The following is a 27,774-nucleotide window of genomic DNA, read 5'->3' on the forward strand; positions in this document are numbered from 1 at the left end:
GATAGGATTATCACAAAATGGCGGATGATTTTGAGTGCGTTAATGGACGAAAAGTCGGGTAAGGTCCATAGGAAAGTTTTCTACGATCTACCGATTTATGCTTAAAAACACATGGCCGAACCGTAGGGACAATAAAAAAAAAGTCCCGGAACTATCCTTTAATAATCACTGCATACACAGAGGGATTTATGCAGTATTATTGCATCTCTGGTTACTCATACTTGTCCTTCACTTAACATAGGTAGTAAATAATGGCTTCTCAGGTTTCTACTACATCCTGGACAAAGGAGAAGAAAGTGTATCACATTTATTTTGGGAACTCGCAAACCGGGCAGGGATCCTCAGTACCATTATTCCATTTGGCGACTGCACTAGCAGTAGGAAGTATGCCAAAGCGGAATTTCGTATATAGCGTTCTGTTGTATGGATTAGTGATCTTGTATCTTTCTCTCCCCAACGGACTTGTGTGTCCAGTATTCTCTTGCCAACAGAGATCCAGTGGAGGAGGCCAGCCTACTGGCCACCATCAATTTATCAAAGGTTTTGTTTTCATCAGCTTTTTTAGTTCCTTGATTAATGAGTGAAGTATTGGACCACAAGTGGACTAAATCCAGGTAGGAGCAGTATTGATCTGATATGTGAGCACCATGGTATTGATGCCCCCCATCACCCAAAGCTGTGCTACCAAATCCTCAAAGACTGCATCTGTATTTTGCTAAATGGGGGAAGGTCCAGGGGTGAACCCTGTATAGGACTGGTTCTAGTGATATTTCCTCCACAATACAACCCGGGCCAGTATCAGCCATCAGCCTATATACTTCATCATGTACAATGGGAGCTGTAGTCCTCATTTTAAAACATGTTGTTCAGTTATTGCCAATATTTTAAATGATGCTGGTAACCCTGTATCTCCGAGCCATGGATGTCTGCAAGTTTTGTTCATAGGTTATAGGCATCCGATACCAAGGGGGGAAGAGCATCACCCCAACAACAGACAAAAAACACAATACTACCTTCACAACAAGATAGAATCTGAAACAAACCTGTTTGTTAAAAGTGGGCCTTTTCTGATACAGCAGCAACACAGATTACGTATGGAAACAGTAATGGGAAATCACAGGAGATCAAGTGACCAACATGGAAGTGAGCACCAGACACAAAAGCACTTAAAGAGGCAGAGGGAAAGCGTTTAGTGTCTTGAAGGCCACTCTAAATTCCATCAACATCTGAGAGAGTCTCAAGCGTCAGCATGTTCCAGAGCCTGGGAGCCATTTTAGAGAAGCGTCTGTTACACAGCTATGTAATCAGATGAAAGGACATTGCGCAACTTGGATTCTTATGATCTCCAAGTTCAATAGAGGGGTATCAGCAGATTATATGAAGCACTCACTGCAGGTTGATGACTGGAAGATTCTGAATCAATCTTAACCACTGGCAATTGCTCTGGGCAGCCCTCAAGGCCATCATTGCTCAGCGTGCCATGCCATTACAGAAGGGGAAAGAAACATATGCAACTCAGAACCCTCCACCACCAAAATGGGCACTCCAACCCAGACTGCTAGGTGAAATCCCTTCTGAACAAGACCACAAGCCAACCCATACATTTTTGGCGACATTAATGAGGTATTGATTGGGTCTCTAAGCACAGCAGACTCGAGACCCATGCAACGTTACAAATACAGCACTGAGGGTTGCTGGATGTAAGGGAATGAACAAATAAATCGTAACCATTGTACATCATGCTTAAACCATTAAGATCCATTTTGAAATGGTAAAGGTGTTGAGTTAGTTTAAAATGAGCAGGTTTTTCTTATACCAAATATCCACCCGGTAGATTAGAGAGTGAATGCAGTTGGTCGTCAGGGTGGCTGGCATATAGTGTGTTTCCCATATGCATACAAGAGTTGACTGATCCTCCACCCATCATAGCTTGGTGGGACCTAAGGCAGAATTTCGCTCAAGTGTGGGAGAGGGTTTGTCATGGTCTTGCTCTCCCTCTCACTACATCCAGAATGTCTTTATTTCATGGAACACTGGGGTGGTGTGGAGACATCTATCTGTGCCATGGCAGCTATTCTGGAGCTGTGAAGGGCGAGGCTGACTATTTACTTATTGCAGGTACTTGCTTGCTAAAAGGCTCACTACGTTTCTCTTACAAACAGTTTCTTGCTCTTTCATTCACTGATTTTAAGGCAGTGACTGCTCATTCATGTTTCAATTGTTCCAGGCCTGTTTTCACCATGGTCCTCCAATGGACCATGCAGATATTGATTTGAAATGTGCCTTGATAAAGAGTGGAAGTGCAAGCAGTGGTCACTGGGAAGAAAGGAATAAAGAAACCAAGCGTAAGGCCTAATCTGACACCATGTAAACTCATTGTAGAAAATGGTGGATAATGGCTAAAAGGTTGAGTAGTTTAGGCATGGACTGGGATCCTTGATCTGCTGTCTTGAATGGGTGGTCCCAGGCCAATATGAGGGCTGATTCTGTTCTACAGAAGGGAAGGATTACAGAATGACACTGGAGCAAAATAGCAAGCCCTTTGACGTGATCTTGAACTTGTGAGGTGACAATATATTTTCTTGACCAAAGGAGACTACTTACTGTATGGTAGTTACTTAGCTGTTTCGGGGTCAAATGTAGGTCATGTGTCAGGAGTGGGGTGATGAGAGAATATTATAGTTATTTAGTAAACCTGGACTTCTGATGGAAACTATTCATGAATGCTGTCAATGGGCTGATGGTGTTGTCTGCATGGGGGTCAGTGAAGGCTGATGGACAGATGTCCCAATCATCTTTAGTAAGTCTGAGGGCCTGAATCAGTGTGGGTTTGTGAGACAGAGCAATATATTCTTTTATTTTCTACCTCTTATAAAAAAAAAAGGAAAATGCAAAGTGGAGCTCTTCACTTTGATGCATGGTTATGCTTGGAAGGAATTGCTCATTGGTCAAAGGATTGCCTTTGGAGTGGGTAGGAGCAAATGACTACCTGGGAATGAGGGTCAGTGAGTCGGGTGGATGGAGGGCACATTTGTACAAAGCAACTATATGCTTAAGCAACAAGCTGGTGGTGTCCTGCATTTCTTCCAAATGCATTGAGGGTGGGTAGGTGGTACAGGAAATACTTCAACAAGCATGCCAAGCAAATTAGGTATGGTCGAGAACACCTTCTTGAAACAGTTGTTGGACATGGGTGGAACTTCTCTGACAATAATACTACTCACAGAGGCACGGCTTAGGTGCATTATGCAGCAATTAGACCTTGAATCTGTGGGTTAAGAGTTTGGACCATCCCAAAGACTTGGGTATATCAGGAAGCAACTATGGATGGGAGAGGCTGTGACCTTCAAGGCAGAGAGGATGGCTTTGGAAGGTCAGGTATTCCTTAGATTGTCTGGGGATGTAGATTGTCTGGGGATGTAGGAGGCTCGACCACACATAGGAGTGTTCTCAACATATTTTTTTCAAATAGGGAGAAGCATAAAGAACTGAGAAAGATGGGTCGGCAGAGTAGGGTGGTAGGTACCCAGCTTGACATGAATTATTTTGAATTCAAAACAGCGGAGGGGTTCGCACAATAGCTGGATTTTATTCACTGAGCCCATTAGAGGCATCTATATTATTAACTCTAATTCGGACAGATCCATCGGTGAGAGCTTTCAGTGCAAGGTGGGGTCTTCCAGAGTATGATTGCTTTGCTACTGCCATGCATCTGTTTCTATTTTCTCCATTTTATAGCCGCATACGACCACAGAGACTGAGCCCATTTTTATGGAGAGTGGAATAAAGAGGGTAGGGGATACATTTTCATTGATAAGATCAGGTGATGCACTCCCAGTTGTGATAGCCAATGCACAATTCAGAGCTCAAGCGTGAAAACAGAATGAACCATTCAGGAAAACAGGTATCCGGCAACGATGGGAGACATGCTTCTTTACTATTCCACTTTTTAATGGGATGCTTAATTAGTGGGCAGGGGAGATTGGCTTGGTTGCAGTTCTATTTCTTATTATTATTTTACTTTTATAGTATAATTTTCTTTTATGTAAGGAATACTGGATTTCTAAATAATTAAATAAAGATTGCTTTTGAGTTGGTATGCTTTCAATGTGTATCGTATACAAATGGGCCCGGGCAAGAGAATTTTTGAAACCCATGTCTACTCCTTCACCCCTTCCAACTTTTCTCTTTGTGTGGAGCACCCTGTAGAGACCATGTAGGGGAAACATTTTGGAAAAAGTTGGTGTACACCTTGTTTCCTTGATCATGAATCTTCTAAATTATGGTTCAAGTCTACTGCATGTAGGTTGACAGATCAGGTGCTGAGAAAGCCTGAGTCAAGATTAGAGGTTGATGAGATCCTTAATGGTCTGTGTTTAAGGAGTATATCTTTTTTGACTGGGGTGAATGTGGAGCGCAGTTGTGCATAAACATATTACAAAGTCATTTTTGCTGGCCTCGGTGACATGATAAACTCAAATAATAAATAAAGAACGTATTGCCTTAAAGAGTTTACAAGCTTCGAAAAGGAAAAGGCCCCAAGTACCGGCAACACCAGAGAGGGGTCCCAAGTTGCCAACTTATTCCAGCAGGGTTCGAAAATACCTTATCACAATGAAAAAGGAGCTCAAGAATTTAGATATCTTTCGTTATAACATTTTCGTTATTACAGCATTCTGTGTAATTTAATTTGTTCAAATGACATGCAACCTCTCAGAACTACATTTATAATATGTAAATAAGATCTATGAAGAGGCCAGTGCACCCCTTCAATGCGAGCTAGCCCTGCATTTTTAAGGGTGTGCGCCTAGCCAAAAGGGCTTGAAAGGTCAGACCATGCAAAAAGTGGAGTCTCAGTGTGTTTGTGTGTGTGTTCCTGTAATGTAATTAGAGAGGAATTACCCTTACTAGTCCATTCCAAGCACTCCACATGCATTCAAACGTTCAAACAAATAGAGGTAAGTGAAGAATTCCTATCCTCGAACTTTAAAAATAGTTTGTCGAAGTTTTACTTTTACCTTTATTTTTGAGGTAGTCAATATAACATTTGTCAAAAACCCAAGGAAACTATCGTTCACTGATTAAAAATATTACCACAAAGTCATAGACGCTTTCTTCACGATCTGTCATTTCTTTAGTGACAGTACGGATTGAATTTGGCAGATTTCAGATTGCCAGTAGTTGATTCTATTATTGAAGTGAGGTATGTGTGCTATTCAGCAAGACCTTTGTTTATAACAAATTGGGCCTCATCCCGAGTGCGGCGGTAAGGGGGTAAGGGGTTAATGGCACAGGTAAGGATGCCGGTGCCGTTAACCCCCTACCACTGCATTCCGAGGTCCCTCAGTGGGACCCAAGAGGGCCGTCTGGTTTTACCAGCCGCCCTTAGCGGGACCCGTTAAGGGACCAGGGAGCTAATAACGGGCCTGCTATTTGCGGGCCCGTTATTAGCTCCTTCCCCATTCCCATTGAGCCCTGTGGGGGCTCGAATGGGAATGGGGAAATGGTTTTCAGAATGTGGAGTTACCGGGTCTGCAAAGGTCGAAATGTCCTGTTAAGTCCCCATTCCGACACCACGGACCCGGACACGGATTTGGAGGCAGCCATGGTGCTGTTAGCACCATGGCTGCCTCCAAACTCGTAATGACAAACTCGTAATGACCCTCGATTGTATGATTCCACTAGACTAAATAATTTGTTTCATCGAATGTGCACCCATCCAACAGGGAGCCACCAAAAACTTTAATCACTGATGCCTCCATACGATCCCACCAGGATCTATGAACTAGCCACACCATTGTGATTTGTCAACAAGGAGTAAGGCATAAGATGCATTGAGCACGAATGATGTAAGGTAATATGACATTTGGCAATATGGCATTTGTATACGCATATTCCCATTGGTATGGCCTCAAAGCACTGTAGGTGAACGCCCTCGAGAAGTCCATGGTATGGGAGGTTCGTCAGAGAAGCTTAGAATGTGTGCGTGCATTTAGCCAATACAAAGGTAGGTAGGGTGGCCAGGTCCCTGCTGCAACCCATGAAAGCCTTTGATGCTCAACTCTGGGACAATCTTCCCTAACCAAATGGGGAACAATCAGGAAAGAACACAAATACTACCTTTCAGCAAAGTATTCTGCCTTCAAACAATTTTCAAAAGGACTATCAGAGTTAAGGTTAATGGACTGGGGCCCTCCACCACGTATGGCTGACAACCCAGTACAGCCAATCCTATGCATTGCGACTAGGTAATCATGTCCTAGGGACAATCCAAAACTTGTGTACAACCAACAGGCAACATGTTTAGTGCATCCCAAGATAAATACATTCTGGGTGTTTGGGGGTAAGCAGTGACAGAATACTGTGTTTTGCCAGCAAAGGTGCAGACAGTAACAGAGAATGTATGGTGGCTCTGCAGGCACAGGGAGTGGCAGAAGATTTTCTTTTGCCTATGAAGGCAGAGAGAACGTGCTTCAGCCATAATCTTACACAAAACGTAAGTGCAGGATTTATTTTCTATAACTCCAGTGCTGGCTTTATGTCACTTGTCAGGCCTGCTCAGGGAGTGCCAGACATGCATAACTTCTCTCTACACCAGCTACTGAGCTGTTTCCAGGGTTGGAATGTCAATGGGATGATCCGGAGAACACAACCTTCCCAGATAGAGAGCCATGCCAGATACTTACTTCGCTTTTGAAGAGCCCCTTCATCTCACGCACCATGGACTTCGTCTTCTTCATATTACTTTGCTTTGAAATCTGGCAACAATAACAAGAAGTGCAATTAGATAGACATTTTAGCTTCTTTCTGATTTTTATTTATTTACTTATGTGTTTCTTTTGTTTTATTTTGCAAAAACAAATTGCAGAGGAACTGCTTTAAGGCAATACAGGCCAGGTACAACAATGACGTGCCAAATAACAGTGGGTTGACAATAAGGGAAGTGCAAGAAGGAAGAGGCCAAATGCATTCCTAGTACAACCAATGGGCACACCTGTACATCCCATAAGGATAAGGGGGGAACAGAGATGTCACAGGAAATGGAAAACCATTCTGCTAAATTACAAGAATTTGACAAGATTGAGGAGATTGACAGCGTGGAGCGCTCTCTCCGTGTTTACTGGAAGGTGATACCGTTGATAACGTGTTAGTTTCTTTATCAATCTGAGGAACGGTCATTCCAGGCATATTTCTAGGGGGAGCTATGTTCCAGGGTCTTGCTCCAATCACAACCAGTAATCGTTCACTGAGAGACTGATCTGAGAGCAGGCTCAGCCTGTATGCGGGTGCAGACATAGACAACAGGCTAAAATATGATTTTGAAGGCACAGACAAGCTAGTACATGTCGCAGCCTGACTTTGCAGGTGCAGCACTGAAAAACGCTCAGTCTGTTGCCTAATTATGATGGCTCAAACAGTGAGAGCAGGCTGTATCCTAACTCTGCAGGTGCACATGCCGAGGAATGGATATGAAGTTGCAGACACTGAGAGGTTTTAAAGTTGCTGGTAGTAATTTAGGAGTATCCTGGTTATCACGGTGCAGACGGTATGGGCGCGACATGGCCTGTCTGTGGAGGGTCATACAGCGAGAGCATGCTGTGGTCTGACTTTGAAGATAGGGGCAGTGAGAGTGGCCTGTATCCTCACTTTGAAGGTGCACATACTGAGAGAAGGCAGTGGATTGTGTGTGAAGCTGACAGTAAGATCAGGCGGTTTCCTGCAAACAATGTGGGCATTGTGTGGCCTGATTGTAACGGTGCATACCGTGAGAGTGAGAGCAAGAAATGTGCTGACTTTAGAAGCAGGGACAGTTATAGCATGCTACAGTTTTGGAGGTACAAACATTGATAGTAGGCTGGGCTGTGCCCTGATTTGAAGATGCACAGAATGAGAGCAGGCTGCGGCTTGACTGTGAAAGTCACAGGCAGTGAGAGAAGGTTTGTGTTATATCCTGATGCTGCATGTGAATATATTGAGAGAGGCTGACTTTGAAAGTGCAGTTGGTGTGGGCAAGTTCAGGCTGTGTTTTGATGTTGAAGCTGCAAACAGTGAGAGCAACCTACATCATTATTTTGAAGGTGCAACAACTGAGAACATAATGTGGCCCAACTGTTAATATGCAGTCAACGAGAGAAGGTTCATACTGCATCCTGATTTTGAGGGTAGAGATAGTGTGAGCCTTTTGTTGGTTGTTATGGTGCAGACAATGGGAGTGATCTGTAGTTTGGTTTTTGAAGCTGCAACAGGGTGTTCGCTCGGGTGTCAAGGGGAAGACAGAGAAAGCAGACTCTATCTAGGCTTTCAAAATGCAGACAGTGTGTTCCAGATCTTGGTGATGGAGGTGTGAATAAAGCCATCAGATTTTCTTTTTGTCAAATGTATTTCTTTATTTGGATTTTGAATACCACTTTGCCACAGTCCACCTTAACCACACCCTAAAAGTAAGAAGTATAATATTTGAGGATAGGTTCAAGGCTTTCAACTATTAAGCACAATCAATGGGCTTAATGTTCATTAGAGCCAGGCGAGGGTCAATGAGTGTGTTACAAGCAAGTGAAACAGCTGTAGACCTATGCTTGGAAAGCCTGCCGTGATCGTTGCACTTCCTTAGCCTAGTCTAGACTAGACTATGTGTAGTCCCTTCTCCCGACCCATGGCAGGCATTTATTTTGCTTTTTTTTCTGTAGTCGAGAAAAGGTCAGAGCACCGTCTCTTGATTTGAGAAGAATTGCCATTAGTACCCCAGTAGGACGTGCTGGGGTACTAATGGCAGTATGACCCGAGGAGCGAGGCCATTACCGGTCGGTTAATGCCCCGGGGCTCTGTTAAAGCCCTTGCTTCGCTCAGGCGTCTAACTTTGGCCCGGGGGCATTAACCGACCGGTAATGGTGCACTCCTTGGGTCATATTACCTAATGCAAGAATTTGATCTAAACGACAGAAGGACAAAATGATGTGCAAGATGACAAGAACAAACAGAACTCAGAAAAAGAATTCAAACATAAGTAACTGTGCTTCCTAGTCTTCACAGTCTCTAATCCCCTAATCCGGTTTTTAATCATTGAGTGGTGTGGGCATATCAACAAAACATCCATATCAAATAGGGATGGAATTTGCGGCGCAAAAGAGGTAGTACTACCCGTGATTCTCCTTCACTTTCATGTCCTTACTAAAATCATCATATCTATCTACATAGTTCCATTGAAATGGGATGCACTCTAAGTCTATATTTGTTGTTGCTTCATTTAACAGATGGGTTAACTCTTCCATCCCCATGCCTTCTGCAACCATTCTAAATGCAGGTCTATGTGACAAGAGCTTAATTCTTACTCTTCTGACTGCTGGCTGAAAAGCACTGGTATAGGATTCATATTGCTCTGTATGCCTGCTAAATCTGTAACCCAAGATAAGACATCCTTGCAGAAAATGTGCATTTTAGCACATTCCCACTACATATGCTAGTGTATGCCCCTCTCCCGCATCCTCTCCAGCAGAAGGGGCTTGTGTTTGGATCCATTGTAGAAGCTTTCCAGGAGTGTATTTTTCAACTGTGTAATAACATTTTCCTGTCCAATTTATGTCGGCAAACTGGATTAATGAGCTCTTACACATAATTAATGTAAAGGTTGCCTGAAAGTACCCCTCCACATGTTCACATTGCAGTCTAGCTTAATGTTGGCATGGGTAGTCTGCTTTAAGTAGCGCCTGATCAAGTTTCATTATTAAAGGTTTAGAACCATCTCAAATTGAGTCAGATTTCCGTTTAATTTATCTTGCCACCTAACACATGGCAAGAATCCTTTCAAACACAAAAACAGAAGCACTGAGGCACCACCCATGTCTCAATCTTCTTCAAGTTGGGTCAGACTAGTATGGTCCCCATTTGCCCTATTCTTTCTAGGTACACGTCATACTATAATTGACACCTTCCTACATCCTGGACAGCTTCCCTAGTTGAGGAAAGAGGAAGGCAAATGCAGTTAAATAGGGTAAGCAAAGTCGAGATAGCTTTATTTTTCTTGTCTTTCGATTGGTTCCAGAGTACTGTCAATACTGGAAAGAATATGAACTTGTTTCTCAAGGTATTATTAGGTAAAGCTCACAGATATTCCCCTATGCTGACGGGCAACATAAGATGGTTTTCTACAAAATATATACATTTCTTAGGTGGGGGTTGCATGACACAGGATTTAAGCCACCCTTAATAGTTTCCGATGTCTGAAAAATGGACTCCCCCCATTTCCTTTGGGAAACGAGCATTTTGTATGATATCCTTTCTTCCCCCATAAAAATTCGAGGATTTCTTTATTCACCTCTTCAAAAAAGAATTGTGGGGTTTGAGTTGCACACGTGTGCAATAGGAACAACCTCAAAAGGATCTTGATCAAATTGAGTCACCCCATCTAGTATATTATCACTTTAGCCTATCTTTTCATTTCTAACATTATATTTGTGCACACGATTCTTTAAAGGGGCTGTGATACATGACCTCCAGGTATTTCAAATTCTCCATGTAATTTTGTTTAATACTTTAGTTTGTATTGAAGTTTTAAACAATCACATACCAAAACAATAGTCACCACGCCTCAAAATTCAACCTTCTCTCCCCTCCCCCTGCCACCACCCTCTTCAAGATTAACTAGTTATTTTAGGCTAATAGATCTCAATGGCAAAGTAACCAGATAACTGTGACTGAAGATCATAATCTATTTTGTCTCAGCATTGCATCCATTGTTCTAATGTCCCATGGGCGTTATACCATCTGTAAGACCCTGCCTCTGCAAAAGGATGTTGCACAGCTCCCTCACCTTTGGCCTCCCCTTTCACCTCCCCAATGTTTCCAACTTATCCCACTAGCCTAGGGGAGGAAGGATATCTCAGGGGCAATGCGTCTGTCTTGGAAGCAAGACAACACAGGTTTGAATCCTGATGCTGCGCTTAGAAACCACTCGCTGGTATTAAGCGCGTTATAAATGAACAATAAAATAAGCCAATCCTCACTCAACCAGCAAAATGAAAGGGAATAAGAGAGGTGTGCAGTGTGGCTCAAACTCATGTACCTCCCATCGCCATTTGCGTATCGCCGGCTCCAAGTCCTCTCTAAAATATCCCATATAATCCTTGACCAACACAGTCAACTTTTTTATCATGTACATTTTTCTCAATTTCCATAGGCATTCTGCTTTATCGGGCAGCCCAAGCTCTTGCATTTTTGTGTCCAGTGCCACTCTCCCTGCCCTGAACATGGCTTACCATATTCTGGGATATTTGTACATATCAGTACCCTTTGGGGGAGCCGTAGCTGCATCTTGAGAGGATCCAAAGGAAGGGTCTCATCTTTGACATCCATCATCCATCCCAGAAGTTCCCTCCAGTACTGCTGTTCTTGATGATAGTGCCATCACATGTGTGCAAAGGATCCCACCTGACCACAACCCCTCGGACAGAGCAAGGAAGTACCTGTGAACATTCTGGACATTTCCAAAGGGTTCCTATGCCAGTCTTGTAGCATTTCAAAATTATGCTCCATAGCTGTGTTAAACACATTTCCATGAAACATCATTTTATATATTGTCCCCCAAGTCTCTTCCGAGATTTCCCCCACCACTCAACTCGTTCCAATAATTTGTAAAATTGTGCCTAGCCTTCATTTTAGCCATGTTCAAAATCCTTTAAATCCTGGATAAGATTATTTTCCTAGGTTCTGAAGCATCAATGGCCTTCTCAATTGGTGTGAGTGTTTTAGTTTATCACCCCATTTCTGGTCAGTAAATATCCCTTTTAGGTGAAGTACTCAAAGATAGTCATCTTTTCTATGCCCACCACCTTTGTAATTGAAGATTGAGCTTCAGGGGCGTGTATTGCGCTCAAAGTCAGTCCTATCAATGCAGAATGATATTTTAGATAGACGTTGCATTCCAAATCTTATGAAATGTAGTATTTATTATCCAATAAGAGAAACAGCCGCCACGTGTTTTGACCCCTGGTCGTTATCAAGGCCTAAATTTGATCTGCAGCCAGTTATGATTTAAATTTGTGGAGTTCTCATAGGCCCGCTTTAGCATCAAAAATGCTTCAAAAAAAGTGAATAATTAATGCATCTTAATTGCAGGGGTCGAAACACTTGTCGGCTGTTTCGACCCCTTCATTCCACATTGATAGGACTGACTTTGTGCGCAAGACACTCCCCCGAAGCTCAATCTTCAACTTATCTTTCTATTACAAACTTTGTGGGAAGTTTGAGGGGGTTGGTTCCATCTTGCTGCCAGAGTCCTTAGACTAATATATAGGTAGGGTTTTGGAATTAATCCAGAGTGGTCACTAGCGCACCAAGAGAGACTGATCCCACAAAATTGATTATTTTTCACCTTTGTAATTGCCTCATATTTCAAGAACCCATCTCTAAACAACTGCCCCACTCTCTCCAATCCCTTATCAGACCATGCGTGCATATTGCAAAAGCCCCATTGCCCGAGATCTATGTTGGGACCCCAAAACAATGTCATAGGTGACGGCCATGAGGATAGGCTATTATAAACTTGCCCTTCCTCCATAAGGACCACAGTACCCCCAACAAAGGTAATCTTTAAACCTGTCCGATATATCCTTATTTGCAGCCCACAATAAGTTTCTTACTTTTGCAGGGTGCGTGTCCATGTCCTCCAAGTATGTCCAGTAGATCCCCAGGTTGTCCCTAATATGATCCAACATAACTCAATTGGGCTGCTTTTTAACATAAGGAGAAATCGGAAACCCGAAGCTTCCCCCTTCCTGTAAAGGGTCAGAATGGTTCTCTTGATCATATGGCACCTGTTTTGCCAGACAAACGTATTCACTGCTATCTGGAGGTCTCTAAAAAACTCTCTGGGAGCCTTGTGTACAAGGCTGCAAAAAAATACAAAAGACGAGGGAGAACATACATTTCTTCTGCTATCATACACCCATACCAGATAAATCTCAGGACTCCAAGATATTTAATCAAAGTATTTTCCACTTTTAAACCTAACAGGAGTCTCCTTTGGTCTAGACAGGAGTCTGATACCCAAATCAGCATTATGGAAGATTTAGTTGTGTTGATTTTCAACCATGAAAAGACCCCAATGAGGGAGAATAACATGGGGAGAGAGGTGTAGATGCCCACCAAATACCCCCAATATATCATCAGCAAATAGGGGAAGCTTAAACTCTACTTCCCCCCATCTGATACCCTGTATTCCCTGGAGTTCTTGTATCGCTATTGATAGGGGTTCCATCATGAGTGCATACAGAAGTGGGGATAAGGGACATCCCTTCCTCGTCCCTCTAGTCAACAGAAACAGTTCTGAAAGATCCCCATTGACTTGAACTCATGTGAACGGGACCCTGTATAGAGCTCCAACCCATTTACAGAAATGATCCCCTAGCTCCATTTATTAGAGGAGCATGGCCATTTAGCTCCTCTCTACCCTATTGAAAGCCTTTTCAGAGGTTAGGGAGAGTAGGCAAGCTTCAAGGTCAGATTCCTGTGCAAGATGCATTAAGTCAATTGTCTTATGGATGTTGTCCGAACCTTCCTTTCCTCTGATGAAACCCACCTTTTCACTGTGTACTAGTGTTGGCAATACTCCTTCTAATCTCTCCCCCAATAACGTCGCCAATATTTTTACATCAGTGTGAAGGAGAGAGATCAGTCGGTACGATGAACACATGGTCGGATCCTTACCATCTTTAGGAATTACCACTAAAAAGGCTTCCATCATTGTCTCTGGAAGAACCCCCCCCACAGGACCCCATTAAACACCTTTGCCAAGTGTGGCACCAGGGTAGATGGATACATCTTGTAAAATTTAAATACTAACCCATTGTCTTCAGGTGTCACTCCCCCCTTCATTGCTTTGATCGTTTGCATGACTTCTTCCTCCATACATCTCAAAGGCTCTTTCCCTAGATATCACCAGTATAGGTAACATTGCCAGGAAATCACTTATGTGCATGATGTCTCCAGTCGAATTCTGACATATAAATGTTCATGATAATTCTTAAAGTCTGCCCCAATACTCACTGTATCATAGTGTGTCACCCCATTGTCAGATTTTATGGCCCTAGCCATCTTCTTATTGCGGTTCTGCCTCAGTTTCCAGGCTAGGATCTTACCTGCCTTGTCCCCTTTATCATAATATTTTTGTTTGAGAAACAGCAGCTTTTTCTCTGTGTCATTCGGCATAAGTTACTCAAGCTGAACCTTATGGAGCTTGGGTTTTCCTGCCTGGTCCGAAGACATGTATTTATTTCGGGACCTCCCTGGCTCGACTACTGTAATTTTAAAACTCAAGTCCTCTTCCTGCCTCGACCTCTCTCTCTTCCTTTGGGATCCAATTCAAATTAACAGCCGCCGGATCGTGACATTGGAAGCATCCGGTAGGGTATGCAGACCCACCTCCCCATTATCATTCAAATCAAAGTATTGTTTTATATCAACTAGCAGAGAATGGGCTATATCCTTATCCTTTAAAAGGGAATCATTGCATTTCCATCTCCCTTTCCGCGTTGGCACCCATCCCTGCCCCACCATTATGCATTCTAAATCATGGGACGACCATGGTGTTGGGACCACCTGGGATTCGGAAACATGGCCATACAGACCATTCTCTACGAAGATATAGTCAATCCTCGAGAATGACTCATGAAACTCAGAGTAGTCCTGAGGTGTCCTGAGTGCTAGCAGCTTATTTAGAAGGCCTGGGGGGCCCTCTGCACAAAGTTGATTGATCACAGTGATCTTTCGATGCCGGCAGCCATCTTTGTTTTTCTTTTAAAGACAAGGCGGGGAAGTATGTTAATATTAATGTTAAAGTATATTTGTACCGCGCACTATCACCACCGGAGTGGTCCCCTGGTTCTCTGGTGGCTCTGAAAAAGGGGAGCAGGGGGAGGGGTGAGTTAGTGGGAATAAGCTGGAAAGTGCAAGAGAGCAGTGATGTGCTGTTGGCAGCCTCAGCCCGGTGGGTCCGTTGGCTGGGCTTGGGGTGTTTTACGGTCGGTAGTCGTTGTATGCTGTTGTGCAAGTCTGGTTTGTTTTGTTGTTGCAGTGTTGTGAAGTTTGTGCAGATTGCTGCATTTTAGGCTTGTGGTTGTGTTTGGTTAGCGTTTGAGAGGTGTATGCAGAGGGATGAAATTGTTAGTTGGTCGGTTAGTTGGCATTGCCGTCCTTGCAATTATGGGATTCCATCTAGGTGCGGTAAATGCTGACATTCATATTTCTATCTAGAGGCGATGCAAGCTAAAGTTCAGAATTCTAAGTATGGTGTATGTTGAGAATCACATTTCTATCTAGATGCGGTGCAAGCTAAAATTCAGAATTCCATACAAGTGTGGCACATGCCAACAATCACATTTCTATCTAGATGCGACGGAGGCTAATATTCACAATTCTATCCAAGAGCAGGCAAGCTAACATTCAACGTCTTATCTAGATGCCATGCAGGTTAACATTCAAAGTCCTATCTAGATGTGACGCAGGCTAATATTCACAATTCTATCCAAGTGTGGACATGCTGACATTCAAAGTCCTATCTAGATGTAACGCAGGCTAATAATCACAAATCTATCTAAGTGTGGACATGCTAATATTTCACAATTCTATCGAAGTGTGGACATGCTAAAATTCACAATTCTATTTAAGTGTGGACATGTTAACATTCAACGTCCTATCCAGATGCGACGCAGGCCAATATTCACACATCTATTTAAGTGTGGACATGCTAATACTCAGGTTTCACCTAAGCGCGGCGCTTGTTGACCTTGACAAGTATGATAGTATGTAACGCAAGGCAACTTCTACAATCCTGCCATGAAAAGTTTCAGTCTGATGGTCACAAATCTTACTGAGTATACCTGGTGTGAGTCTATAGCAGTCTATGTTATTGGGAGGTAAGATTAAGTGGCAGAGGTTTTCTGGAGTAGAGTAATTGCTCTACTCCCCACCCATGCCACACTCACAGTTTTTGTTGGTGTCTGTTTACTGCTGGCTTCCCCTGTGGACACCTGCAGACACATCTTGGAGCCGCCAATGTAGGAGTCGCCCTTTGCCTCAGGGTCCTTCGCCGCAGGGGCTGCTGGGCAGAGGGCTGCCCTGGGATGTCCTTGATATGGGGTATGTGGACCAATCCAGATGCACTGGGTGGGTTGGGAGGTGGGCAGAAGGGGAACCAGGAAGCGGGCGGCCTCAGCGATACAAACCACGCGCCGAGTGCGCAATGGTGCTATTAAGCGCCATATTTTTATTCCAAAGTAGGAATTTTGGAGGTGAGGGTCAGGAGACTCCTTACCTTAGTCAGGGGGCCACTGGAAATGGCGAGGAGCAGCTAGTGGCGAGCCTCGCTGCGGCCTCAGTTTGCTTCTTTCCTTTTGACATTTTTTTTAAAATAAATTGAACTAATCGGTACGGGGGAGGCGGGCAGAAGGGGAACCAGGAAGCGGGCGGCCACAGGGAAACAAACCACGCGCCGAGTGCGCAATGGTGCTATTAAGCGCCATATTTTTATTCCAAAGTAGGAATATTGGGGGTGAGGGTCAGGAGACTCCTTACCTTAATCAGGGGGCCACTGGAAATGGTGTGAAAAAGTATGATTGGCCCTCTTTCCTATGTATATCAGACCAAACATCTGACATACACGTTAATAGACATTATTAAGGCTTACTTAACATATCACTCCGATATGTGGCGTGTCGGCACATAAGCCTCTCTGAACCAATCAGACCTTGTTTTCTTTTGGGCCAATCACGTGACCCCCATATAGTTTTTAAACCCCTAACCAAGATGGTGCCGGAATCGCAAGATCGCTGTGACTGCTCATCTTTATGCAGAGGCACCCCAGGACCTTTAGGTAAGTCCCCAGCACCCGGGACCTCCGCTGCTTGACTTTTTCCACACCCCACTGTTAGGAACATGTCAGCCACACTTTGAGTTGCTGCTTAATAATGTTATTACACCCAGCGAAGGGAAGCACTTTGTAGGGAAGGGTAGGTCAATAGGACCCCCATACCCCTACATGTCCCACATTGGTTAAGACCCATGACTCGTCGGCAGCCCCCCCGGCCTCCCGGGCCCAGGTGGCAGGGCGGCTGCAGGCCAACACGTGGGGCTTCACCACCATGTTATATGGCAGAGCATAGACGCCATCTTGTATTTAGCCATCCCCAACTTGCTAGAAATGTGCATATTGAACCCAAGGCAGAGCCACTGAATGCTGCAGAGTGACCCCCCACTTGACCGCGCTTACAGCGGCCCACACTTCCCCCACCTCCCACTGCATGGCAGATCCGCTGAAGACTCGTTCTCACGAGTCACCAGACGCGAACAAACAACAAAATAAAACACTGTAGCTGTTAACTTTCCGCAGTACATCATTGCCCCAGCTATGAACGGGAACATCAGGATGTAACTGAGTTCAGCCCAAACTCTGCAGGCTCTGACCCCTGTACCAAGCCCCCCAACTATAGACGGCGTGGCGCCTCGCACCCATACCCACCCCGAAAACCCTTGCAACTTGTAGAAACGATTAATGTAATATGTGCCTTGTTCACTAACGTTCGGTGCTAATGTAAAGGAGAATGGGTAAAGAGAAAAAGGTGCAACCGATATTGTATATAATGGCAAAATGTATAAAGACTGGACAGCTGATAACAGTAAACAATAACCTGTGTTGCTCTCTTTATATACTCTTTACACACTCCTGCCTGATACTACCTCATGTTCGTATGTCAACTGTAGATGTGAAATGCTATGTAAACAAAAGATGATCTCCAGCTAATACCCCATGTGAATGCAAATACATATGAGTCCTTCTAGAAACACCATGTGTTGTTAGTCGCCCCTCACCCACACAACAGTAAACAGGCTCATGCTGGATGCCACGCACGGAGCTGCAAGGCCATTTCCCCCTCCTCCTGCCCAGGCTCTCTCGAGATAGACGGTGTTCAAACAGCAAAGCCCTGCCTTCCCTCCCGACCCTGCTGGACCCGTTTCAAGCATCTGCCACCCTCCCCCGTGCCAGAGGCCGCCATAGCCTGACTCCGTGACTTACGAGCTACCTGGTCCTAAATCCCACCGCCTTTCAGACACCAGTCACATGCCCCCCCACGGGTCAGTAGTACCTCCATCGACCCCGAATTAATGACCCTAGAAAGGGGGGCGCCCACACGTGTACCAACAGATCATAATACCATCCCTCACCGAAATTGCCAAGGATGGTTAGTCAAGCACCCCCGGCCATGCCCCTAACTACGCCCATGAGACAACCTAAGGTACCTCCCAAACTGAGGTATTGAGACACTCCAGATCGCATATCAATGTTCCTAGCCATGTATTGATCTAAGGTCAGTGCTTACAAGAGTTGCAACTCAACAGGACACATGAAGTGTGATGAATGGGTGGGAATGTGTGGCCAAAAGGGCAAATGTTAGTTTAGCTATCAATCTTTGTTACAAGGCATGTCCGGCCCAGCGCTACACCGCAATGAGCCCAGCTGACCTCCCACCCCACATCGCGCAGCACCAACGTCTGCCAATCCTGGAGAAGCAACTGTATACATTGTATACCACCTAGCCATCAACACCCAATCCCTGAGACTTTGTGGCCCCTATAGCTTACCTCATGCATGACGTGTATTTGTAATATAACTGACTGTCTTTGCTATTGTCAGACAGAGCGCTCTCGGAGTTTGCAGAGTCCTTTGCATGCCCTATATTGAATTATATAAAGCTCTTTTGATCTTACCCGCACTTGGTCCTGGCCTCATTCCCCTTCTGGGGTGTGTCCATTTTTGCCTCTCACTAAGGGGGGTGCGTTTCTGGGGACACTTACATTCAACTTCCCCAAGCCTTTCTAAATGAATGATCCAACCAGTCCATCCTGACAGTCGCCACGCAACTAACAGGCCGTGCCTTTAGCGCACAAGAAGAGGTATAGCCTCTTCTAACTCTCCAACAGGTACTGTACCCTACATATCTCAAAAGGCATATTAATTTCCCACCATAAAATGCTAAGCTTGCTAGATAGGCCTACAATACTAATTAGATGTGCATACCGATTAGCAGCACACACAAAGACTGGGTCCCTCATCCTCCAATCCAGCCAGCTGCAGTACACTGACCCATTGCAGTCACATTATAGTAAACCTAGCAGCCCAGTCCACAGCTACTAAAACCCCCTCCTTGCATATAACTCTGTTTCAACAGGTTGTGACTGGTGCACCAATCTTAACAAGTGGCCCAACCAGCCTGTACTAGGCCAGGCACACACTCACATGCGCAAGCAATGCAGCTGATTTACCTGCACCGTCTCGTAGGAATTCTCTACCAATCCTTTCACACCACTATTTTTTTCCCAATGGTTCCTAACCAAAGATTATGCATGTTTACCATGCAGGTTACTCAACCATAGCCCTTATTCAAGAGCTACACTCTACAAATCTACTTACGTATTTCACACACGGTAAGCAACCAGAACATCATGCACTACATCTCGATTAGCCAACACCGAAACCTCCAATAACTAATATGATTTCTTCCCTTCTATTTTCCTAGTGCCTTTTACCAATTTGAAATGTATTAACCTTGCTGTTCTCAACCATGTCACTATAACTGTAACCACTCAAATATAAACCTGTTGAACACCATGCCACTCATTGCAGTGCTTTCAACCTGTATTAAGCATGCATATACTAACAGCTGTCATGACATTACAAATGCACACCCACATGTCACAAAACAACTGAACTAAACTCGTTGAACACTGGAATGTTCACATACACTTCACCTGGGTTTACTACAAATTTTCAATTGCACACCATGTATACTCATGACAGCCTTGAAAAGAAACCCTGTTGGATCGAAACACACGTTGGCTTAAAGAGTGTAAGTAAATCGCTGTTCTGCGTATGTACGAACAAAGTGAAGTGATAAGACTTCTCATTTATTGCGTTACAATTGAAGCAAAGTACAGTAACTATATTATCAGTGATCCAGCGCCCAGCTGACCATGGCTCTTAACCAAACCCACTGTAGGGAACATGGATCATAGCCACAACCCCATCAACTCCTCTTATCCTGCAGAGGTGGTGTGGCCCATTTATCCTGGGCCAGCTGATGAAAATATGTGGACCCGTTGTTCTCTTAAGTAGGCGGGGGACACTCCTTGCCTCTTGCCCTGCATCCCTGTCAGCAAGTTGACAACCCCTTATTCTGTCTTCTGGGAAGCAGAGCCCCTGGACACCACTGGTTGTCCCATGATTGTTTAAACCTCCAGCTGCATGTGGGGGCAGTGCACTCCACACTGCATCACTCCAATTCATGGCCATCTGTTCTTCACCTCCATCCCCTGCCTCTGCCCAATTTGTCTGCATTGCCCTCCACTGGCTCACTCACTTTGGCCACCAAGACTGACAGCGAAAAAATGTCTCCACCGGAGCACCAGATGTAATCCGCCACCAGAAAGACAGGGGTCGGGGCAAAGGCCACTCTCTCCCTGATGAAATCTGTGAAGTATTAAGGATTTTGCACTCCTATGCTGCAGTCTGGCCATCTGCCCGTCTCCCTGGGGCCCATGTCTACATGGAGCCGTGTCTGGGATCAGAGCTGTTCGCCTCAGCGGAGCCAAGTTATTCAGAGGTAACTTTGGTGTCTGTGATCAAAAAAGCCCCAAAGAGGTACAGGGAGACTAGATCTAGGATTTATGCTCATGTTTGTCTCCAAAATAGGGGCTTTAGTGGGGGCTCTGGACCTATAAAAACCCAGTGAAACATGAGCAACACAGCAGAGCTTCTGCACCCGTGCAGCCCCTGGTGGCCAACCAACCTTCAAGTTAATTTTTAAATGTAAAAGCTCACAATTCCACCATTCCAAATGGGTCGAACCACACCAGTGGTAAGGGATCAATTTACTACAGTTCATCTTAAATCAAGAATATCTACCACATACACACATTTCTGTCAGGAGGTTTGAAATAGAGGTCATTGGCTTTGATAGATATACAAACACATCATCTGCAAATAAAGTTAATTTTTAATCTTGATCTCCTGATTTAAAACCCTTAATTTTTTTATTGTTCCTAGTAGAAGTGGCTAGGGGTCCCATCACAATCGATAATAATGACAGCGATAGGGGACATCCTTTTCTCCTACCTCTTCCCAAAAAAGATCTTCCTGAAACTCGCACCATTAACCACCAACATTGCTGAGGGAGTAGAAGAGACTGATCTTTTCCACTATAACCATCCCTTTCTCATCCCCATCTTCTCTATCCCAGTTCTCAGAAAACACCAACTGACCCAGTCGAAAATCCTTCTCTGCATCAAGAGAAAGTAATAAAGGGTCACCTGAAAAAGAGGCGGCAATGAGATCCAGGGACGTTCTAATATTTGTCTACCCATAATAAAAGCTACATGGTATATATGAGTAAGGTACGGGTGGACAGGAACCTCTCTTGTTAGAATATTCATGTTAATATTCTGAAGTGAAATACGTCTTTAAGACCTTGAGGCTTTTGGATCCTTCCACTCTTTCTGGATCTCCAAGAATGCTGCTTCCAGAAAAGATGATGTAACCCCATTACCCTGAAGTATTTTATTGAAAATCTAAAGCATGAGATGTGCCAGGTGTTCTGAAAATCTTTTATCGAATGCAACTCTGAAGCCATTGCTCTCAGGCACTGTTCCCACTTTCATTTAACCTAGTCTAACTTTACTTGTTGTAACATTAGTGGAATATATGGGCCTCATTATGATTTTGGCGGCAGCCATGCCGCTACTAACATATTTTGGCCATTTGCCCAAAGTTGCAAAATAAGAGGACATTTTTCCTAGATACTTATTTTAGTAAATATGGTCTTAATACTGTTCATGATGTCTGGGAGATGATTTTTAAGGGCCGTCATGTATCACTGATTTTAGCAGCTTTAACATTTCTATTTTCCATGAAAACTTTATAATTGTATGTGAAAAAGTGAAAATGTTAACACATTTTTTTACAACTGTGAGACACATGTTTTAAGAGTTTGATAATATGTGTTCCAAATGTATAGGCATTTATTTATTACGTATGGTTGTATACATCATTTTTGAAAGGTTGAATTGTTGGTTCAGCCAGATTAAATAAAAACTAATAAAATAAATAAATAAAGGGATTAATAATGCCCCATAGAGCATTGTGCAATTTCACCTGAAGCAGTAAAGTTTGCCCCATGACATCACTGATTTCATCACCCCTCTCACCTATCTCTGAGTTTTAAGTCTGTTTGCCAACAGTGAGCCTGCGTTGCCAGCTTTTCCGCAGACGTCTTGTTTCAAGTAACTATGTTTCTTAAATACCCCATCCATTAGTAGAATCTACAACCGTTCACTCTTTTTTAGTGTGTCCCTGAGCAGTTCTATCCCCTTGCGTTCTTTTTACAGTCTCCTCTAAAATCTTGTATTTCTTTTCTAAGTTTCATTTATATCCCTCTCCCCCTACCCCTCTCCCATTTTCTTCATTCCTCTTCTTTAATTAATATGTCCCTAAATGTAGCTTTGGTCGCTTCCCATATTGTGCCATATGGTATGTCCCCCATATTAAGAAGCTAAAAAATCCTCCAATGTGCTTTTCCATCTTGGCAGTTCATAGATGAGAGTATCAATGCATTGTGTGGTGTGATGGAGTAAGGAGGCTGACGAGGTGATATCATGTTGGCTAAATACTTTTATTACATGAAGTAAGAAACGTATCACTCCCTACTTCTAGAGGGGGGGTTTCCCTACCTCAACCTAGAATGCTCATCACGATGTAAATCAAAAGAAACGTATATACCGTCCTCTGTCCAAACCAACTACTCTATCCCTGCCACTAGGAAAGTGAACCAAAAAGCATTAAATAAAGTTCTTATTTAACCACCAGGAGAATGACTCCCTTCCCCTGGTGAAGCACGTAAGTATCAGGTTGACTCAACAGCAGATTCCAGCAATAGTGTCTGATTTACCAACTAGATGTAGACCAGGAGAATGATGCCCTTCTCCTGGTCCAACTAGGAATGTTCTGTAAACTGATTCTTGGTGGTTCTTCTCACAGGTTTTGAAAAGTCTCTTACTTTCCTCCCATGGACTTTTAAACAACAGTGTCAAGACCTTATTCACTCTTCTGGTTCTCAACACTTTGCTGGGAATATTACTTTCAGACTTCTTTATCCTTCTGGTGTCTCTCATATATTTTAAGGTTCGCACTGTGATGAGAGAGCTCACTCCTCAGGCATTCTTGCACTTTGTGGCTTTTTATCTTCACACTACTCTGGGGGAGCTAACCCCCAATGAAGACTTGACTCTTGGGTTTCTGGATATCACTGTTGTGATGAGGTTTTTCACTCCCGAAGAATATGTAACTCTTGGCTCTTTGAGTACCACTATTGTGATGAGTGAGTTCACTCCCAAGGAATACTTGACTCTTGGTTCTCTGGGCATCACTATTGTGATGAGGGAGATCGTTCCAGAGTACTTTATGACTCTTGTCTTCACTTATATACCTCCCCTGACCCAAACCGGGTCTCCCTCAGCCCCTGTTACCTTTTCTGTGGCTGGAGCACGTCACTGGTTCCCGGGGTCTCAGATTAGTTCTTCTTCTGCACGTGTCCTCTGCGTGCATGCTTTCGGCTTCTCTCTCTCTGTTCTCAGCATGGCTCTTCAATGCTGTGGCTTCCCTGGTGGTCTTGACACAGTTTACAGACTGCATAATCCACCTCGTAGAGGTTGCACCACCACCTAGTTCCTTGTCACTGCCAGGGGAGTCAGCCATGTACCGACTCACGGAAGACTTCTCGGTTCCCTGAGCAAGGTCTTCTCGCTTGAGGACCGTGTTGACAAGAGATGGTCTTATCCCACACCATCACATCAACCGCCATGGTACAGACACGCACTGCATAACATAGAGAACTAGACGAATAACATAACATATGTCCCTGCAATGAGACACCAATTTGTATTAGGCCAAACGCCATCTTTTGCTATGCCCGAAAGCCACCACCCTGCAAAACCGCGGCTCTCGCATCCCCAGCATCGCACAAAGATCGAGCAAACCATCTACACCCCTGGCCACTCCACACAAGCCTTGTTCTCACGGAAGTCCAGCCGTTTTATGTTGCAAATGTTTAGTATCTTTTCTGAAGAATGTGCTCTGCGAAGAGCATGAGACAGACACAGGCCCCAGCACAAGTGCCCATCCTTCTCCACTAAACTTCCTGTGCCATCTCAACCCCCACGCTGCCATGCCAGTGTCCACCGGTCCCAAACCCCAATCCCTTTTGTGCTGATACCTGATCCCTCGCACTGACCACTCCAGAACACCCACCACAGAGCTAATCCTGTGCAGCAGTATATTCTCCCAAAAGCAACACACGTCTGGTCGTATCATGAGGCACCAGGGAAGGCAGGTGGTAGATCAAACCCCCGGGTGGAGGGACCTGGGAGTGGGGACTGCGGTATCAAAGAAGCCCTGAATGTGGAGGTTGGCATGCCAATATATTATTCCCTTCTCTCTAAGTACCCCCATTCATGCAATGATTAGGTGTCCGCCATTATTCTTGAAGTGTTAGTTACTGTTGTTTAGCTTAGATCAGCTAGAAATGTTTCACATGTTCACCCTGACCTTCACCACGGAGATGAGCCCAGCTGACCCACGTGGACCAAGATCGACTGGGAAGCAACTGCCAAGGATGTCCTGGCATCCTCTATGGAGTAGAGCTTAGTGCATGCCTCCGACCAATCAACCATGTCGAACGTGTACCCTATGTATTGCATCACTGATGACGCGTGGTGCCTTTTTAATGTGCTGCCCGTGTAATTTTTGGCAGAGCGCTCTCGGGCAGCAGTGTTCTTTGCTGGCATTTTCTATATTATATAACTTTGTTATCCTTGCAACACTATGGGCCTCATTACAACCCTGGCGTTGGACCATGGTGCTATCAGCACCATGGTCCATGCCGGATTCCGCCATGGTGGATGGCGGATTTACCGCCCCATTCCAAGGTTGGCGGGGCGGTAAATCCCCATTCACCATGGCCCCTTCCCCATTCCCATTTTTGGCCCATAGGGCTCAATGGGAATGGGGAAGGCGCTAATTACGGCACCGTAAATTACGGTGCCGTAATTAGCACCAAGGTCCCTTAGCGGGTTGGACTTTAACGCCTGCAAAAAGCAGGCGTTAAAGTGTGAATTGGGCGTTAAGGGTTTAACGGCACCGCAGCCTTTTACGGCGCTGTTAACGCCTTAACGCCAGGGTTGTAATGAGGCCCTTTCTCTTAGTCTCATTCCCGAATGGGGTGTATCCCTACGTGCGATTCCTGACATATGCTTCCTCACTGAATTTGTCACACTTTGCATTGTAAAATACTGTTTCTCTGTAATTTAACCAACTAAAGCAAATGGCATATGTTTTTTATTCTTAGGCCGCTTATTGTAACCCTCAAGCAAGCCTTCTTAAGTATCCTTGATAGCGCCTGTCTCTCAGGACTTACTCTGTTCTGGGTTTTGAATTTCCTGGGCTGTAATGGAAGAACACCAGCTTCCCTCAAGGCTCTCCCTGCTTCTCCACTCTCCTAGCCCTTTTTTGATTTTTACTTTATAGAGCTGGGCCTGCCAAAGCGTAATGTGAACTTTGGCCACCAATGTCTCTGAGGTGATTGTCCTGCCTTCCTGTGGCCACCTCGTCACAGTTCCTGGTTGATTCCTCCCATTGTTAATCTCTATGTTTCTTTGGTTCTTATTTCTCTCAGTGGTATTAGGATATACAGATGAGACAGTAGAAACTTCACAATAACACACAGTATTATTCTCTAGTGATGAAAGGGGAGGAGTCAACAATGACAAGGCTTCTGGGGACAAGGGTTTGGGGAGGACTTTCACCAGCAGGGAGTCCCCATCCCCATGAGGAAAGTCTCTCCCTATGAGGTCCTCCCACTTTTTACCACCCCAAGGGGGGTTATTACCTCTGGGGAGAAGTGATGAGATTTGGTGAATCGTCACAATTGACAATGGCTACAAGTCTGGAAAGACTTTCCCAGCTTTACCCTCATCAGCACTAGTCCTAATCCATCGAGCCTATCACTCTGATTTCACAATCCGGGTGCAAGTATTGTTTAATTCATCCCTTAGGAGGTAGTCTGTCAGAGTAGAGGTTAAATGTGAAGGTCAATAAAATGCATTACCTCTTTTAGGTGGATTTTGTTGGTACTACATATCTATCAGAAACTGGTACTGCAAGAGGTTGCTGACCTTTTCTGCATCTCTTCATCTCTATGGTTGTGCTCCTTTCCTGGCTGTAAACCAACCAATATAGCAATCCCTGAACATATCACAATCTCCCCTTCACATCAGTGTGACCTCCACCCATGCTACTTATTTCTTCAGAGCTTGAATTTTAAAGTCCACCTGCCGTTGGTTAGGGCTAAACATGATACCCAATGCTACAAAATAGTTTTCCAGCCTGCCCTTCACTAATACGAGTCTCCCCTTAAGTGCCCACTTTACTGCAGTCATTTGAAATCACAAGGATCCGCTCACCAGTATTCACACACCCCTTTGGAGACATCTGAGAGCTAGTAAGCAGCAGCTATTTGTGTCCCCAAGGATGGGCATTCTTTCCCTTTTTTAAACCTTGTCTCCAGTACAAATAAAATTGAGAAGAAATTATTTTAGCTTCACAAAAGGGATCTGTTATACTGGGAATTAAGCTCTTTTGCATTCAATGAGGCCACATTCATTCCTCTACCCTGTTATCAGCCATTCTCGATTAATCTGGTTTCTTTCTTCATTGCCACTTCCCCAACATCTCTTCCATCCCTACACAGACTTTCACAGGACATCGCCCATCCCCCCATCTGTTGAGAAGCTAACTTCAAGGAAACCTAAACTTGTATAACTTGGAACAATTCTGAGCCCTTTTATAAGGCCTCTTAATTTGGATGTATGAACTAACCACCTTTTTATGAGACACCTTAATAATTTGGGTCAACAACAGGTCCCTTCCTCCCCTTTACCCATTTACACTGCCCACCTAAGGTCATTTAAAAAAAATGTATGAACCTTTAAACCTTATGCATTCCTCTTTCTCAGTAAATCTATTGATGTTTAAAGCAATCAACTTCCTGATTTTAAAGTATTTTATCCCCCCGTCGATCAAATGCCAATACACCTTTCGGTTGCATTGCTTTTTTCTTGTTTTTCTAGGAGATGGAGTATTCAAATTCGTGTACTTCATCAGTCGAGTCCTTTGGAGTCACTTGTCAGATCTGTTCAGTGGCTTCATCCTTTTGTTGGGGTCATCATCTGTGGATGGGCGCTCCTCATGATCCGTTGGCATCAAGCGGCTCTGTGCCCTTCCCATATCCTCCAGAGTCATGATACTATAGTTGGCCCCATGTACTCGAACATCAGGGAGAAGGGGTATCCCCAGCTGAATTGAATGCCATGCTCATGCACCCATGAGCTCAATGGTTTACCTTCTCCATGTATCCTAAGTGTCAGTGCTGAAAGTTCTTGGAATAACTGTATCCAAAATCCGTTATACTCAATTGCTTCTTTATTACCTGTTTTCCAAGTTAAGTAAAGGGCCCGAGCACAGTTATTACTGAAAGGGTTGGCATGCCACTGAGGGGCATGCCGCCATTAGCACCCGAGTAGTTCTGTTCAATGTTTATGTCTTCCCTAGTGTTCTCTGTGCCCTCCTTTTGCCTCAGCAGTGTATAATCTGTGTTTTCAACTGAAATGTAGAGGGTGTCA

The 27,774-nt window shown here is 44.3% G+C and overlaps 1 protein-coding gene across 1 annotated transcript in view; it reads right to left on the reverse strand.

The window, feature by feature from the left end:
- LOC138492259 (uncharacterized) overlaps positions 1–27,774 on the reverse strand; it is a 240,526-nt gene that overhangs the window by 126,334 nt on the left and 86,418 nt on the right. Inside the window, exon 3 of the mRNA XM_069619302.1 lies at positions 6,687–6,758. Within this exon, the coding sequence (XP_069475403.1) occupies positions 6,687–6,758 (72 nt within the window). The remainder of the gene's footprint in view (positions 1–6,686; positions 6,759–27,774) is intronic.

This window comes from Ambystoma mexicanum, chromosome 10 (genome assembly GCF_040938575.1).
Source record: "Ambystoma mexicanum isolate Mex_15411 chromosome 10, UKY_AmexF1_1, whole genome shotgun sequence".
NCBI lineage: Eukaryota > Metazoa > Chordata > Amphibia > Caudata > Ambystomatidae > Ambystoma > Ambystoma mexicanum.